The 14,013-nt window shown below is 50.3% G+C and overlaps 2 protein-coding genes across 2 annotated transcripts; both read left to right on the top strand.

Annotated features, from left to right (window-relative positions):
- Positions 1-341: 341 nt before the first annotated feature.
- On the top strand, positions 342-2,637 carry QC763_501930 (uncharacterized protein). The gene is made up of 3 exons (XM_062912786.1): positions 342-1,612; positions 1,667-2,149; positions 2,206-2,637. The coding sequence occupies exons 1-3, from the start codon at positions 696-698 to the stop codon at positions 2,441-2,443; spliced, it is 1,638 nt and encodes a 545-aa protein (XP_062763852.1). The 5' UTR covers positions 342-695; the 3' UTR covers positions 2,444-2,637.
- Positions 2,638-12,006: 9,369 nt separating this feature from the next.
- QC763_0080150 (uncharacterized protein) lies at positions 12,007-12,881 on the top strand (the record flags this gene model as incomplete). Its single annotated transcript, XM_062906087.1, has 2 exons — positions 12,007-12,084; positions 12,141-12,881. The coding sequence occupies exons 1-2, from the start codon at positions 12,049-12,051 to the stop codon at positions 12,879-12,881; spliced, it is 777 nt and encodes a 258-aa protein (XP_062763851.1). The 5' UTR covers positions 12,007-12,048.
- Positions 12,882-14,013: the final 1,132 nt, after the last annotated feature.

Raw genomic sequence — 14,013 nt, 5'->3', positions numbered from 1 at the left:
TCGCTCCCAAATACCGCTCCGTATGAGTCGTCAGCCCGACTATCCCTGGCGCTGAATAATGCATCAATCATGGAGAATTCCATTCGATAGGCCACACAGGCCAGATGAGGCGATGATGCCATGAATCACTTCACCAGGTGTTTATTTGGCTCAACAAATTTAGGTGGGTCCATTCAGGGTAATTCAGGGGCCCCCACACATCGTCCATGACAATAGCACCGATTTCCGTGACGTAGCAACGGTTTTGCCCTTGATACTAATATGGAAGTCAACAAGATATAGCTTACGGCAACGGTGGTATCTAGCTAACGGCCATACAACTGGCCTGCCTCGCCAGACGATCTGCACTCATTCAATATCAGCCTGAATTCCCACCAATGAATGGACACATTGTCCGTCGTGAATATGCACAGCTATGGTCTGTTGCATTGAAGTAGCTTCCGTGCCGGGAAAGATACCCTCTGGCTGCCATAGATGCAAACTCTTGGCCCATCACTGCCGAACTACCATATGATCTGCATATATCTCGGTGTAAATAGCAGCGATAGACCCTCAACCACCTTCTCTTCACCTTTCAGTCGATCAATCCCCTCTTTCCAGATCCATGGACATGGTGCCGGTCTGGTTTCACAAGCTCATACAGTCCTCATTTGTCACTCGGTCATTTCAGAGTCTCAAGGTCGAATCTGCCAGCAATGACGACCCCCGATATATCTCAGCCAGCCCATGGGCCAGCAGCAGCAGCAGCACTCGCAACGGACGAAATCAGCCCTGCCCCCATCACAGACACCCCCACCGACAAAGCCACCACCTTCCTCCAAGCCCACGCCCAAACCGACACGACCTTCACCTGCGACGAAGAGCGCCACGTCCTCCGCCGCATCGACACGCGCATCCTCCCCCTCCTCCTCGGCGCCTACTTCTTCCAACAGCTCGACAAATCGTCCCTGTCCTACGTCTCCATCTTCGGCATCACCGAAGACGCCAAGCTCGTCGGGCAGCAGTACTCATGGCTCGGCTCAATCCTTTACATCGCCCAGCTGGTGATGCAGCCCCTCGCCGCTTTCATCTTGGTCAAGTTCCCCAACGGGAAAGTCATCGCCTCTGCTATCTTCCTGTGGGGTTCATCCCAGGCCATCATGGCTGCCTGTACCAGTTTCCAGTCTTTGCTCGGACTCCGCTTCATGCTGGGCAGCTTCGAGGCCATGATCGCACCGAGCTGTATCGCCGTCACGCAGATGTGGTGGAGGAGGGGGGAGCAGACGCTGCGGACGAGTTACTGGAATGCGATGAACGGGATCACCGCGATAGTCGGGAGCCTGTTTACCTATGGGCTGGGACATATTGAGAGCGGGGTGATGTTCAAGTACCAGATTATTTTTCTGTTTTGCGGGTTGTTGACGGTGGTGTATGCGGGGGTGGTGCTGGCTTTTATGCCGGATTCGCCGATGGAGGCCAAGTATTTGACCGAGAGGGAAAAGGTGATTGCGGTGGAGAGGTTGAGGGCGAACCAGATGGGGGTGTCGAGCGGGAAGTGGAGGTGGGAGCATGTGTGGGAGAGTTTGCTGGATTTGAAGACTTGGTGTTGGTTTGTCATTATTGTTGCGATTTCGTAAGTTGTGTTCCGAGGTGTCATGGGGAGAGGATTGCTGACAGGACATGGCAGGATTGTGAGCGGTGGTATTGGAACTTTTGGCAGTCTCATCGTCAAATCGTTTGGATACACCAAGTTCGAGGCCATCTTGTTCAACATCCCGTTTGGGGCTATCCAGTTCATTGTCATCATTGCCTCGGGATGGGTCGCCACGAGGTTCAAGCACAAGGGACTGACCATTGCGGGGGTCTGCGTGTTGCCCATTGTGGGCACGATTATCATGTTGACTGTCCCTCGCGAACAGAAAGGGGTGTTGTTGTTTGGGTACTACTTGGTGTCATGCATGGCTGCCATCACGCCGTTGATTTACGCGTGGCAGGCGCAGAACACGGGAGGTGACACCAAAAAGAAGTGCACGTCTGGCATGGTCTTCATCGGGATGTGTACTGGTAACATTATCGGCCCACTGCTGTACTCTGTCGATCATGCCCCTTTGTATCGACCGGGCTTGATATCTAACCTCATCATGTTGGTGTTGGTAGCGGCGCTAGCGATGTAAGTGACAAGGATACCCGACATGCGTAACGCAGTGGCTGACAAGACCTTGGCAGACTCATCCCATTCTACCTCATGTACCTGAACCGCCGGCACGCCAAGCGTCGGGAAGAGTTGGGCAAGAATGCCGTGCTTGTTGACGAGTCCATGTTTGGAAAAGGTCAAGTGGAAAGCGGCAAGGCGGCAGAGCTTGAGGAGGGGGGTGCTGGCGTAAAGCCAAAGGCGCTGGAAGAGGACAATGCTTTACGGGACATGACCGACGTCAAGAACGAAGACTTCATCTATGTGTATTAGGTTCTGGCAAGATAGGTATTTGCCAAACTAGGCTGTCAGTCGGTAACCAATCCGTATCTTGTACGGGACTTGTGAGTCGGTGAAAATTCACAGGACGTTGCAGATCTTCAAACAATTTATGAGGAGATAGTCTTCATCAAGATCACAGTTGGTTGGGGTCAACTCATTGGTCTTCAACAATTCACAGGGATCCGCCTTGTTTATCCTCACCGAAGACTGTAATAGTAACGCCATGCCATGTTGTTGAGGTCATAATATCCCCACACCCTAGAGGAACAGCGGCAGTGCCTTGGCGTTGACAACTTGGTCAGCCATCACCAGGGAACCACCGTAAAGATGAGGCTTGCTGGCATGCTCTTGGTTCACAACATCTGTGGTGATATACAACGTGACGGAGCTGTTCCCCGGGCCCGGAAGTGCACTTCAACGCGTACAGACATTATCGTGGTACCTGGTACTGGCGGAGAGACAGCTCCGGCTCCCCGTGTCGGTGAAATCTCCGAATGTAGAAATAAACCCCGATCCTGTGTAACAAGACTCTCCTATATCAGCGATGTCTACAAAGGTAAAGAATAGGCTATCTCATAGTGAAGGTCTATAGCATCTACCCCCAACCCGATCCTCAACATGGCGAGCAGCAGCAAAGACAGCAAGCAAACCCTAACGCCTGCGGAGCAATCTCTGGCCACATCCTTCCTAGAGAAGAGAACTGCCAGTTTGGCACTCCTCGGAATCCCTGATAGCAAATGGCAGGATGATTGTGAGTGCCTTGCGCCGTCCAGGTTTGTCACTGACGTCTGACAATCTGCAGATTCACTCGGTCAATCCAACACAACCTGTCCATCCATGAAATCACGATCGAGCTCATTGATAGTTGAAACAAGTCATGCGTATGGGCTCAGAAAAACATGAAAGTCGTAGTGGTTAGAATTTGGGTTGAATCACTGTTGCAATCACACGTGCATCAAAAAGACACGTATAAAAGGTGTTCGTCACATAGTCAGCCATCAAGAGTGTATTGTCTAACTTGTCTATTTGTCTGTATGTCTAAGAGAGACTTGGAATCCAAGGGGCTCAAGTGGGGTCTGCTTGCACAACCCCGTGTACAGATTGCTCGATCCGTATTTACGACTGCTCGAATGAAGAGAGAGATGAATAATCGGCGGTAACCGCTTCCTCTGCCCGAGTCTCTGTAAGCGTGTTGGGCAAAGCACTCTTTTCACCCCACCTACCACCTTTCACCTTTGCCTCGCCCTTTCTCCCTCCATCTCAAATACCTACATACCACAGAATTCACCTGCCAAATATCGTCGTAACAAAACTACAATATCTTCCTCCGGTTGCCTCATGAGCTCCAACATGCAGCTACCTCACCACGCTTCTTCTGACCACTCCTAGCGATCTCGAATGCAAAACCCCCAACTACGTCTGCGCCCGTAACTAAAAAGCCGACCGCACCTGGGCGTGTGAGCAAGAGGATCGTGTGGAACGCTGCCTGCGCGCTAAGGAATGTCCAAACGTAACTATATCCAGATATGTGAGGAACTTGAAGAGCCCAACCCTCGGGATAAAGCAGAGCCTTGGCTCGGACGCAGGCAGCTTTGTCCTTCTCTAAGTAGCCTTGCTCAACTGTCCGTTCTGTTAGTCAGAGTACTCAGTAACTAAGCAGTGATTTTCATACCAAGAGAGTGTAAAAGGTCATCCTTGATGTAGACAGTAATGGTAGTATCACTAATACTATTTTCGGGGTTCTTCTCAAGTGCTAGGTTGATGTTGTCCCCCAGTGTGGTCGGGTCTACCACATTCTGTGCCTCTAGGTCGGAGTTCATAATGTAAGAACTAGAAACCTGAATGATGTGAAGAAACAAAGTTGAAGAGGCTGGATTAAGGGAGACGTCAATATACGGTATATTGTGGTCTCTCACAACTGGGAAAGAACGAGCAGGAGTTGGCCGTTAGGCCATTTATAATTCTCGCTCGTAAACAGCTCGAAACCGCGTCGTGTTTGTTTCCCCCCCTCAGCCCTGCCTGTCTTCCTGGTCAGTGAGAACCAGTCATGCATGCCACCGCCGTCATAGTGCAATCAGCACAGTAAGCATCAACCCACCCCCATACTTTCTGGTTGATGGGCTAAATGTCGTGTTGTCAAGGAAGTAAGCTACCCTGTTTGGTTACCTGTATGGAACTTTCATGCTGCCTGAAGCTATTTTTTGATGCCGAGACCATGCTCAGGCAGAACGAAGAGCGCTAGCTCTCTGGCAAGCATGCGTCAGTGATGGCGGCGACGATAGCGGCGACCATAGGGCCAGGTATACTAACCTCTTGTGAATCGCCCCAATGTAACCGCCGATCAACGGCAAAAATCCCGCTCTCGCGTACAAATCTCATTGAGGCCGCTACCAGGCGGACGTTGGAATATCGAAGTATACTGTGCAGAACTAGATCGCTCGATTTTACCTGCCCATTTCAGCAGCCGAGCAGGATCATGCCTTTCTACGAAGCGGAACAAGGCTCGTTTGCCCGCGCTGCTAGTGCATTGGTCTCCCTAATTTGGGCCATTGGAAGTTGGTCGGTCAAGCGCTAATGCGGCTGATGCAAGAGTGGAGCAGGGTGCGAGCCTGAAATCCACTCTCGCACCAGGCCAGGTACGCTGGAGGGATTCCCGGGGTTCTAACTGGCAAAAGGATCGTCTTATTTTGCATTGGGCGTCTCTTCGCTTTTACTTGCCTGTTACAGAAAATTTGCAGGGTTGTTTTCAGCACGCAGTGCTATCTCGGTCAGAGGCAGCGAATGCACGGGCGGCGAGACGCACAGGCACGGATATCCCAGTGAAGCATTAGCTCAAGCGAGACACAGCGCCGCAGTACAAGGTGCATGATTCTGTACCCTGTGGTGTTTGCCCCAGTGCACGATTGTAGGCACTTAGGCGCACTATTTACATAGGATCGAAGTTGCTTTACCCTATAGCCTACTACCCTGTTAACACGTAAGCTGATGATGCCCGGGTCGACGTACTTGCCAAAGCTATTGGTCTGGTACTTGCCACTTTATTTACCAGACTTTAATCCTATAAAATCACAAAGCGACAGGTCATATACTATCAACACTCTCCTGTATGGCAAGTCATGGTAACAACTGTGTCTATGCTTAAGATTCGAAACCTGAACATGCTTTCTGGGAGAGATATACTATTTCCCCCAGTCAGCCTCACTGAATTCCCTGGGAAGTGGTGGAACGGTTGGATCAAGCTATAAGAGAACACGACGCAAAGAGGCAGGGAGACCTAGCTATGAAGGATGGTGATCAGAAGTAGGTCGGCGTATGGATATGTTGGTAAACAGGTCACTGGGATGTCTTATGCGTCAGGGGGCCAGCATGGTGCGCGTCCTAGGCTTATATCCTTTGTGTCGTTGTGTGGACTGGACGGGCGGACGGGTGGACGGACAGATCAATTTTCAATCCTCAGTTATCCATCCTCAGTTCCCATCCCAGCATCCAGCAGCGATGTAAGCGATGTATCACGTCTTGGAACGAGTTTGCCCTTATCATACAAATCAAGTAGCTCCCCATCTGCCCCAAAGCGGGCCAAAAAACCGCGAATCCACAATATCGTATCAGCTGTTTCTGGCGCCGGCACATGGGAGAGAAGCCTTTCTCTTGCACTCTGTGTGATAAGCGCTTCCCCCAGCGCGGAAACCTTCGGACTCATATGAAGAGCCACGACAAGACGAGGCCCTTCATCTGCCTGCTCGATAACTGCAACAAATCCTTCTCTGTTCGGGGAAATATCAAGGTATGCTCCTTGCGTCGTCGACCTTAAGGCTCTGGTCGTACAAACTAACGCTCTGTAGTCTCACCAAAACAAGTTCCACGAGGACACCATCAGAAGACTAACCACCCGCTTCGCTACCATCACCGACTGGAGCACCGCCTCCTACGAGGACAAGGAGCTGTTCGAGTACCTATCCAACCTCTACAAGAACAGCAACAAGGGAATCAAGGGCCGAGGAAAAAGGCGGAACGTTGCCGTCGTCGTTCCCAAGCATCACCAAGGCCACCTCAGCACACCCGTCAGCCCGACGAACTCGACCCATCATCACCACCCCCATCAGTCACCGATATATCTCCACCACACTGGGGTCCCCGGAAGGGCACTCAGGGGAGGATCCGGGGGAGAGCTGAGTGACTTGTTAGGCCATCTCTGCTGGGCTTGGTCCTGGCTCAATTTGTGCAAGTGAGCTGTTATGTTGCTGTTGCCCTGAGAGTCGGCCGATTCGCCTGGCAAGTCGCTAGCTTGTTGGTATTCAACATCCACCGGGTTCACCGGGGGCAGCCGTTGGAATCTGCTTGTTAGTTAGATTGACTAAATCTACGGATCGCGTCCTTACCCAGTGTAAATCCAGCAACCCGGTCCGAATTGCTCGTCGCATTTTTCTTGAATCAATTTCTTGACCTCGTCACAGGTGAAGGCGGTGAAGGCGGTCGCACAGCACGGTCGGGATTTGGCAGAACAATCGTAGTACTTGTTGCCATGGCGGCTGAAAGCCTCGGTGTGTATTGTTATTTCTTCTCGATGAAAGTCGCGAGTGAGATCTATACGTATGTCTCGTGAAGCCAGTTCTTGTGAATCTGGTTGTGCACCAGGAACCGCCATGGCTGCGACTTGCCGTGCTGTGTCCGGTCATCTGGGGATCGAAGGAGGTCAAGATCTGGTGCCCCAGAAGCACGTTCAACGAAAGTGCCATAACCGAAAAGGGTTAAGTCACGGGCTACCCCTAGAATGACCCGCAGGGTCTTTGCAATCTTCGACTCGCGTGCTGGCCCTTCCGGTGCCCAATGTCACGGTCCTCAAGACCTCAAAAGCGGAAGAGGAACAGACCTGAATAATACAATCGATGAAGCCGAAGCCGAGCTGCAAAAATGGGCAAGGACCGCCGGATTTGCTGTTCGGCGTACCAGATCCAAGGCCAAGCGTCCACTGGCGAGGCGCCCGAATGATCGACCACTTTGCATCTCTGTAGGCTCAATCACACCGGCTGCATCTGGAGCGGCCGCTCGTTGTTTCTGTGTATCAGGCGAAGTGCTGATCATCTCAACGCATCGCAAAGTCCCTGTTCTCGAGCTCCACTTTTAGAGCCCCCGTCAACAAACCAGCCGGAAACCCCCTCTCGCACCAGGCCCGATACGCTGGAGGGAGGGATCGAGAGCTTTGGAAGCGCTTGGTCATGACAGCTGGCGCTCTTCGTTCTGCCTGAGCATGGTCTCGGCATCAATAGCTTCAGGCAGCCTTTCTCGGTTATCGGACCTTCTTGGGGCTGATCGCCGGAGTTTGTTTAAATTTACACCGAGCTGTGTATCTGAGGGTTGTTAGTAGCGCAGCGGGCGGGTTTGATGAATCTACCCCACCTCCAAGGGAGCATCAGCCATCTCGTTCAACGCGGCTGTGACAAGGGCTGCAATATCAGGGCTTGGAACTCATGGTTCAATTCAGGCTAATAATCTTCAATGGCCTCGAAGAGCGTGATACTGAAAAAGATAAAGAAGTAATACAGTCTTGGTGATCCTAAACGCGTATTTTATCCTCCCTTGCCTGGCCCGTGCCCTTGTTGGCCTCAGGCCGCTGCCAAGTCCTCCAATATCATACAGGACTAGTGGGCTTCCTTTGATAACCGCCTGCCTTCTGATTGTCTGCCTCACTTTGACGACTGGTTCACAACGTGCAGTTACCCCTCCTTGCGGTGGTATCGCAAGTGTTGTTGGTGGTGGTTGTGGGTGGTTGGCTTTTGCCGTGTGACAGCGGCCGACCTGTATACACATGATCCGTAACCGACCGCGCCCAGCAAGATCTGACAAAACGCTTCGCATGGGTGTGACAACCTGGAATACTGCAGGCTCTGACCTTCTGATTCACACAATCGGCAGTTAACGCTAAAGTCGAACTCGTCATCATTTATCACTGTACACTGGTAAATCAGGAAATTACTTGAAGAACTTAATGAGGTTTATTGTCTGTGAAGGTAGTTAAAGTATTTAAGTCTGGCCGATACTCCCCTATTTGCTTTCATAGCTGTTTCTTATTCTCGACAAGCCAGACCCAGCTTGCTTCTATTTATCATCAATTCACTATCACCTTTTGCTTCTGCTCTCAGCATATCAATATGGTCAATTTGAGAGACCTTCTCCTTCAGCCCTCCTTGCCAAATCGCACTGCCTCATTTAACACATTACCAGGAGCCAGCAAACCCAGTCTGACCGAGAAGAACTGGGCGCGGCGTTATCCCCCAGTTCGAATTATGCAACCATTCTATGAAAACCCTACCGAAGCCGACATTAATCAATTGTTTGGGCCCGAAGATGATTTAGACAACTATCTCCTAAATAGGGAGGTGAGCCCTTTGAACGGCACCATGGAATGGCTACAGAACGAGGGCGACAGTGTCAGGACATTCTACACGAAAGTCTCAGAACCCATCCAGCTTGCCTTCCAACCATTCATGGTCCAACGGTCAGAATCAGGACCTCTTGGCCCAACCAATGTTAACCAGACCATTGACTTTACTTGGGGATGTGGAGAGCGTTGCCTTATGATAGGGGAGCTTAAAAGGCATGGGATAATCGATGTCGCAAGGTGGACGGGAGAAGTTGAAGCAGATCGCAATAGGAACTGGCTAGGTAGGGAGCTAAGAGCGTAAGTATAACAGCCCTATAATAATAGCTGCTTACTAATAGGTATAATAATATAGATACTGCCATTTATACAAATGCTTCGTTGGAGTAGTATTTGACGGCCGGTCCCTCTTGATCCTTATATTTCAAGCTCAGGCGGTTCAGGATATCGAGCGGGGAAACTGCCCGATTACTGGCCTTCTTTTCTCAAGCGACTGTGAAACATTGCGCTATGGCCTCTTCCGGACGGTGACCCATCAGATTCGAAGAATGCAAGCTGCCACAGCCCCGGAAGCGATCGTGGATAGTTATATTCGCAGATACAATTTGTTGTCAGGGTATCCTTATTGGGTTAATGGGAATAACGAACGCGACGTACATCCAGTACATCCCAATGGCTATATACGGAAACTTGATCCGAGTGGCGCATGGTACTGGGCTGATGCGGATGAAAATCCCATCTTGGACGGGAATGGTGGTACTGTTTGGGATACTTTTAGTCTTATGTGACGAACCCCTAATCAGAACCTCTGAGAGGGAGATTGGGTTGGAGGCTGCTTCTAGATAACGGTTCGGTGTAGCTAAAAGGTACACAGCAAAGATAGAATAATTATCTTGCTCTTAATAACTCGAGCTTGTATTTCTTATTACGGAACTAGGTTGGATGACCAGGAAATGGACCACATGTGGATCTGGTCCACCACCACCACACCAGCCACACAACCTTGTTGAGATTACCCCTGAATGCTCACACTGGCCACAACAAGACTAATATTGGGTCAATTTCTATGGGAGTTATACCAAAATGTAGCTCAACCACTGTCAGAGTCAGACATTGCATCTGCTTCTCGCTTGCGCCTGGTTTGAACCCGATGACGTGCGCTGCGCCGCACAGGCTGGGCTGGCTCTGGCTGCTCCACATCCTCCTTGGCTACCACCTCTTCCTCCACCACCCTCCCTTCAATGCGGGCCTCTTCCAGATCACAGAGCCTCAAAAACTTGGAATTCGAGTCTTCTATATTCAACTTGCGCCTTTTTCTTGCTTCCTGGGCCTTCTGGGCGTTCTGTTGGTGCCTTGCCGCATCAGCTTTGTGGATGGATGCCTCAGATCTCAGTGTGAGTATAGTACTGGTGAGAGTCCTTGCCGCAAGCCGTTTTCCGGCCGGTGTATGGTTCTTGAGTAGGTCCCTGACCTTCTTGGCCACCTGGGAATCCCCCACGGTATGGAAAGTAGGTGTTTTTGAAGAGAGATCCAAGGGCACTACAGGGACTACCATCTGGCTTGAAAAGAGCGGTTTGCGCCTACGTATGGGCCATAATCCTGTCCCACGCCAGCCGCCGGCAATATTCTCTTTCCTGAAGCCCTGCTTGCGGGCAAGGTCATACAGCCGGACCAAGTCGACCTTGCCGTTAGGCGTATAATTGGTGAGGGCGTCGTTCACAGCCATAAGCCTCTTATACGCCTTCTTTATACTGGAAAAGTAGCCAATATTAAGGGGTTAAAGGACGTGAGAGTAGTGGGGGGGCAGGAAAAGAAGGTAAATATTGCTCCTGTAGCACCGGATCATGAAGTCGTTAGTGGTATATAAGCTATGGCTATTATAAATAAAAAGACGGGGTTCTGATAGATCCTTAGGTTTAGTCTTGGGTATAAAGACCTTTTTAAGCCAACCAACGGTAAGGTTATTACTAATCCAGCCATTCTCTAATATAGCTATATACCAGTCCTTGTCCAATTGGTCCTTAAACCATTGCTTTTAAAAGTCTTTACCTTTAAAGATAACCCCGGGGGGGAGGATTCTCCCGTCTTATAAGATACACTTAAGTATAGTAGTCCAGGTCCTTCTTCTATTTTATTTAACGTATATAGACTTCTTGTCCCGCTTCGAAGACTTAATAACTAAGCCGCTTTCTCCCTGACCTTCCATTATACCTACCTCATCATGGTTATACCTGTGCCTAGGCTTGATCCAGTTAACGGTGGAATATAGGTTAAAGAACTTATTAATATTCTCCGGGGTAGCTTCGTTGACTCTAGCGTAATTAATTTTCTTTCCAACCTTTATTTTAATATCGGGATAACCGCCAATAAAGTGGGATACCTAGTGCTTGCTAAGGGGGTTGGGATCGCCTTGTTCAGCCAGTAAAGTGGCCGCTAAAGCCTTTACATTGGTATAGGTGGGAGCGTAGCCAAGGCTTTCCTGACGAAGGATCTATTGAACAATGAGGTCTTCTTGGCCGTAAGAAAGTCGCTATTGGTTTTCATAGGCAAGGTTCCTTGGTAGGGTACCATTAATGCGGTGCTTTAGGGTGGAACGTGGAATCCCGTGCTTGTTGGACGCTTTTCGCTAGCTTATACCAGCGGCAATGTCTTTCTGGGCATTTTTAATATCCTCCTCGGTATATTTGGCCATTGGTGGGTACCTGGAGCAAAAAAAAGTAAAAGAAAAGCTTCATTTTTGGTCTCTGTAGGTGGAATATAAAGTGTGTGTTGATATCGGGGGGTCCAGGGTTATGGAGGGTTTAATGTGGGTAGATGGCTTGGGTAGTTCAAACTTACCTGGGCCACATCCATATGTGGTCCACTTCCTTGTCATCCAACCTATTTATTACTTACTACTTCCTTCGTATATATAGATTATAGATTACTTTGGATTACTTCTGTCAGATTGATCCCTTGCGCTCCCGTCGCCTTTGGATCATGTTAGATCACCTTTCCTGGTAATCCATCGGTGCTCCAATCTTGATTGGCTGAGAGCTCTCCATGTTCCCCCGTACCTAGGATCGTGTGATGCTGTGGTGCCTAGAAAAGTGGATCCCACTGATTTGCTTGTACTACCATCCTTTTTTTTATTAAAACCTTAAGCTATTCTATCTCGCCTATTTTCCTGCGTTCTAACCATTCTACTCCATCACTCTACCCCGTCACTTACTTCACGATGGAAGACGATGAAGATAATAAGATAATTATTAAGGTACATACTTTAACTTTTAAGGGCTAATAGTTACTATTATTAATCCTATTTTATAGGATATACAGTTTGGCTTCCGACGTTTTCGAGCACCTGCAAAACGAATCTACGGGAATCGAAATGTCTTTCTCTTAGATGTCCCGCCGAATCCAATTGCTAGCTGGCTATCATTTTGGATACCACAGCTCGTCCGCTCCTGGCTACAGCGATTGCTACCAGAGTGGTTCTTGCCGACAACTGTCATTCTAAAGGAGCGAAACCCGAACAAGGCTGATAGCTACGAAAACGAAATCGCCACATACCTGCATCTTCGATCCCTCCAGGGCACCTACATCCCGCGTTTGTTTGGTGAAGTAGCCGTCAGCGACCCCCACGCGCAGAGATACCAGATCAGCAAGCGACCCACTCCTGCCATCCTCCTGGAAAACGTCGAAGGAGTATCGCTACACAATCTCCCAACTGAAGAGCTAGGGAATGATCAGCTTCTCAAGGAACTCCAGTGCATGTATGACCTGCTTACGAAAAACGGGGTTCTTCATGGCGATCCAAGGCTCCACAATTTTCTACGTGTTGATCAGAGGGTCGTTGCTATTGACTTTGAGCTCTCCGAGCCTCTTGTCGGTGATATAACGAATGAGGAAGAATTGGAGACCTTGAAGGGTGATATTAAGAGACGGACTGGGGAGGGAGCTCCCATCAGGCAGCCTCCCTGCCAAACGCTCCCTCAACGCCGCCCGCTCGCACTAACCACGCCCGCGCCACTTTGTGGAGGGAGACCGGCAGGGTGTGCAAAGGATTGATGATTGGCTCACCAGATGGTCCCGCCGGCCGGTTACTCGCATCAAACGGATTGCTGAAGATGGTGGGAAAGGAGGAGTGTGATGGTTATGGAGAGTGGTGTTATGGTGATGGAGAGGGAGGGGAAGGGACTGTGGTAAGGGTAAGGGAAAGGGCTGTGGTAAGGGTAGGTAGTGGAGGGAAGGGGGATTGTCATACGTGTGGTCTTAATTTCGCACTCATTTTCGTACTGGATCCACGTCTTCCATCTCTGCGCCACGAGCCATCGTATCACATAGTTATCGTCGTCCGCAATTAGGATACTTGCCCCATTCTTCGTTTTTAAACTCCCCAAAAAGTCGTAACTCTTGAGAATCTCGGCTCGATAGGCGCCGGTGTGTCCCGACATGCAAGAGGTTCCACCGTCGATATTGTGGGTCGCTGAGATTTCAAAGTTCCTCCTCTCGATATAGGCCGCTCTGAGCTAATTGAAGATGCGCTCGCTGGGTGGCGGAGCCACTCATGATGTCGAGGGGCACCTTGCCTTTGAGGTGCTTCTTTCGTAATATTTGTTCGTATTCGTCGCTCTTCTTTCGCGAATCGGTGTCGAGTATTTTGGGGGTGGTCGACGGGCCTGCTGCCGTCGATGGCGGAAGCGCTGAAGTAGAAGATGATTCGCTGAGCGGGTCGAACGATCCCGGCATCGCCATCCTTGTGAGTGCCAGACAAGAACGCTGTGAACTGATATAAGGAAGGACGATGAATGAGGGAATGGGGATCCTCGATCTCTTGATTACCGGTGTTTACCAATAGATCTTGGATTTCCTCCTTTTGCAGCGAGAGAAGCCTGTGACTACCGATGATCACCACAGGTTCTCCCGGATCCAGGAGGGGCTAACGGCGACAGGGCCGGGGAATAGGGAAGAAGTCTTGGCTACCGATGATCACCAAAGACTGGGAGTCGCGTGGCTACCGATGATCACCACGCGCGGAGTGAGGAAAGGGGACTCTGATCGACTACCGATGTTCACCTAACAGAGGGGTAACGCGACTTGTCCGACAGCAGGGCTGTCCTCACAGGAAGACGTCGGGATGAGATTCTCGCGATTGTGACTGCCGCGGCGACCGGACGCGTTCTTGAAGATCTCGTGAGGT

The sequence above is a fragment of the Podospora pseudopauciseta genome (assembly GCF_035222475.1).
Source record: "Podospora pseudopauciseta strain CBS 411.78 chromosome 5 map unlocalized CBS411.78m_5.2, whole genome shotgun sequence".
NCBI classification, from domain to species: domain Eukaryota; kingdom Fungi; phylum Ascomycota; class Sordariomycetes; order Sordariales; family Podosporaceae; genus Podospora; species Podospora pseudopauciseta.
The sequence above is the reverse complement of the archived record's forward strand: the minus strand, read 5'-3'. Positions and strand labels throughout refer to the sequence as shown.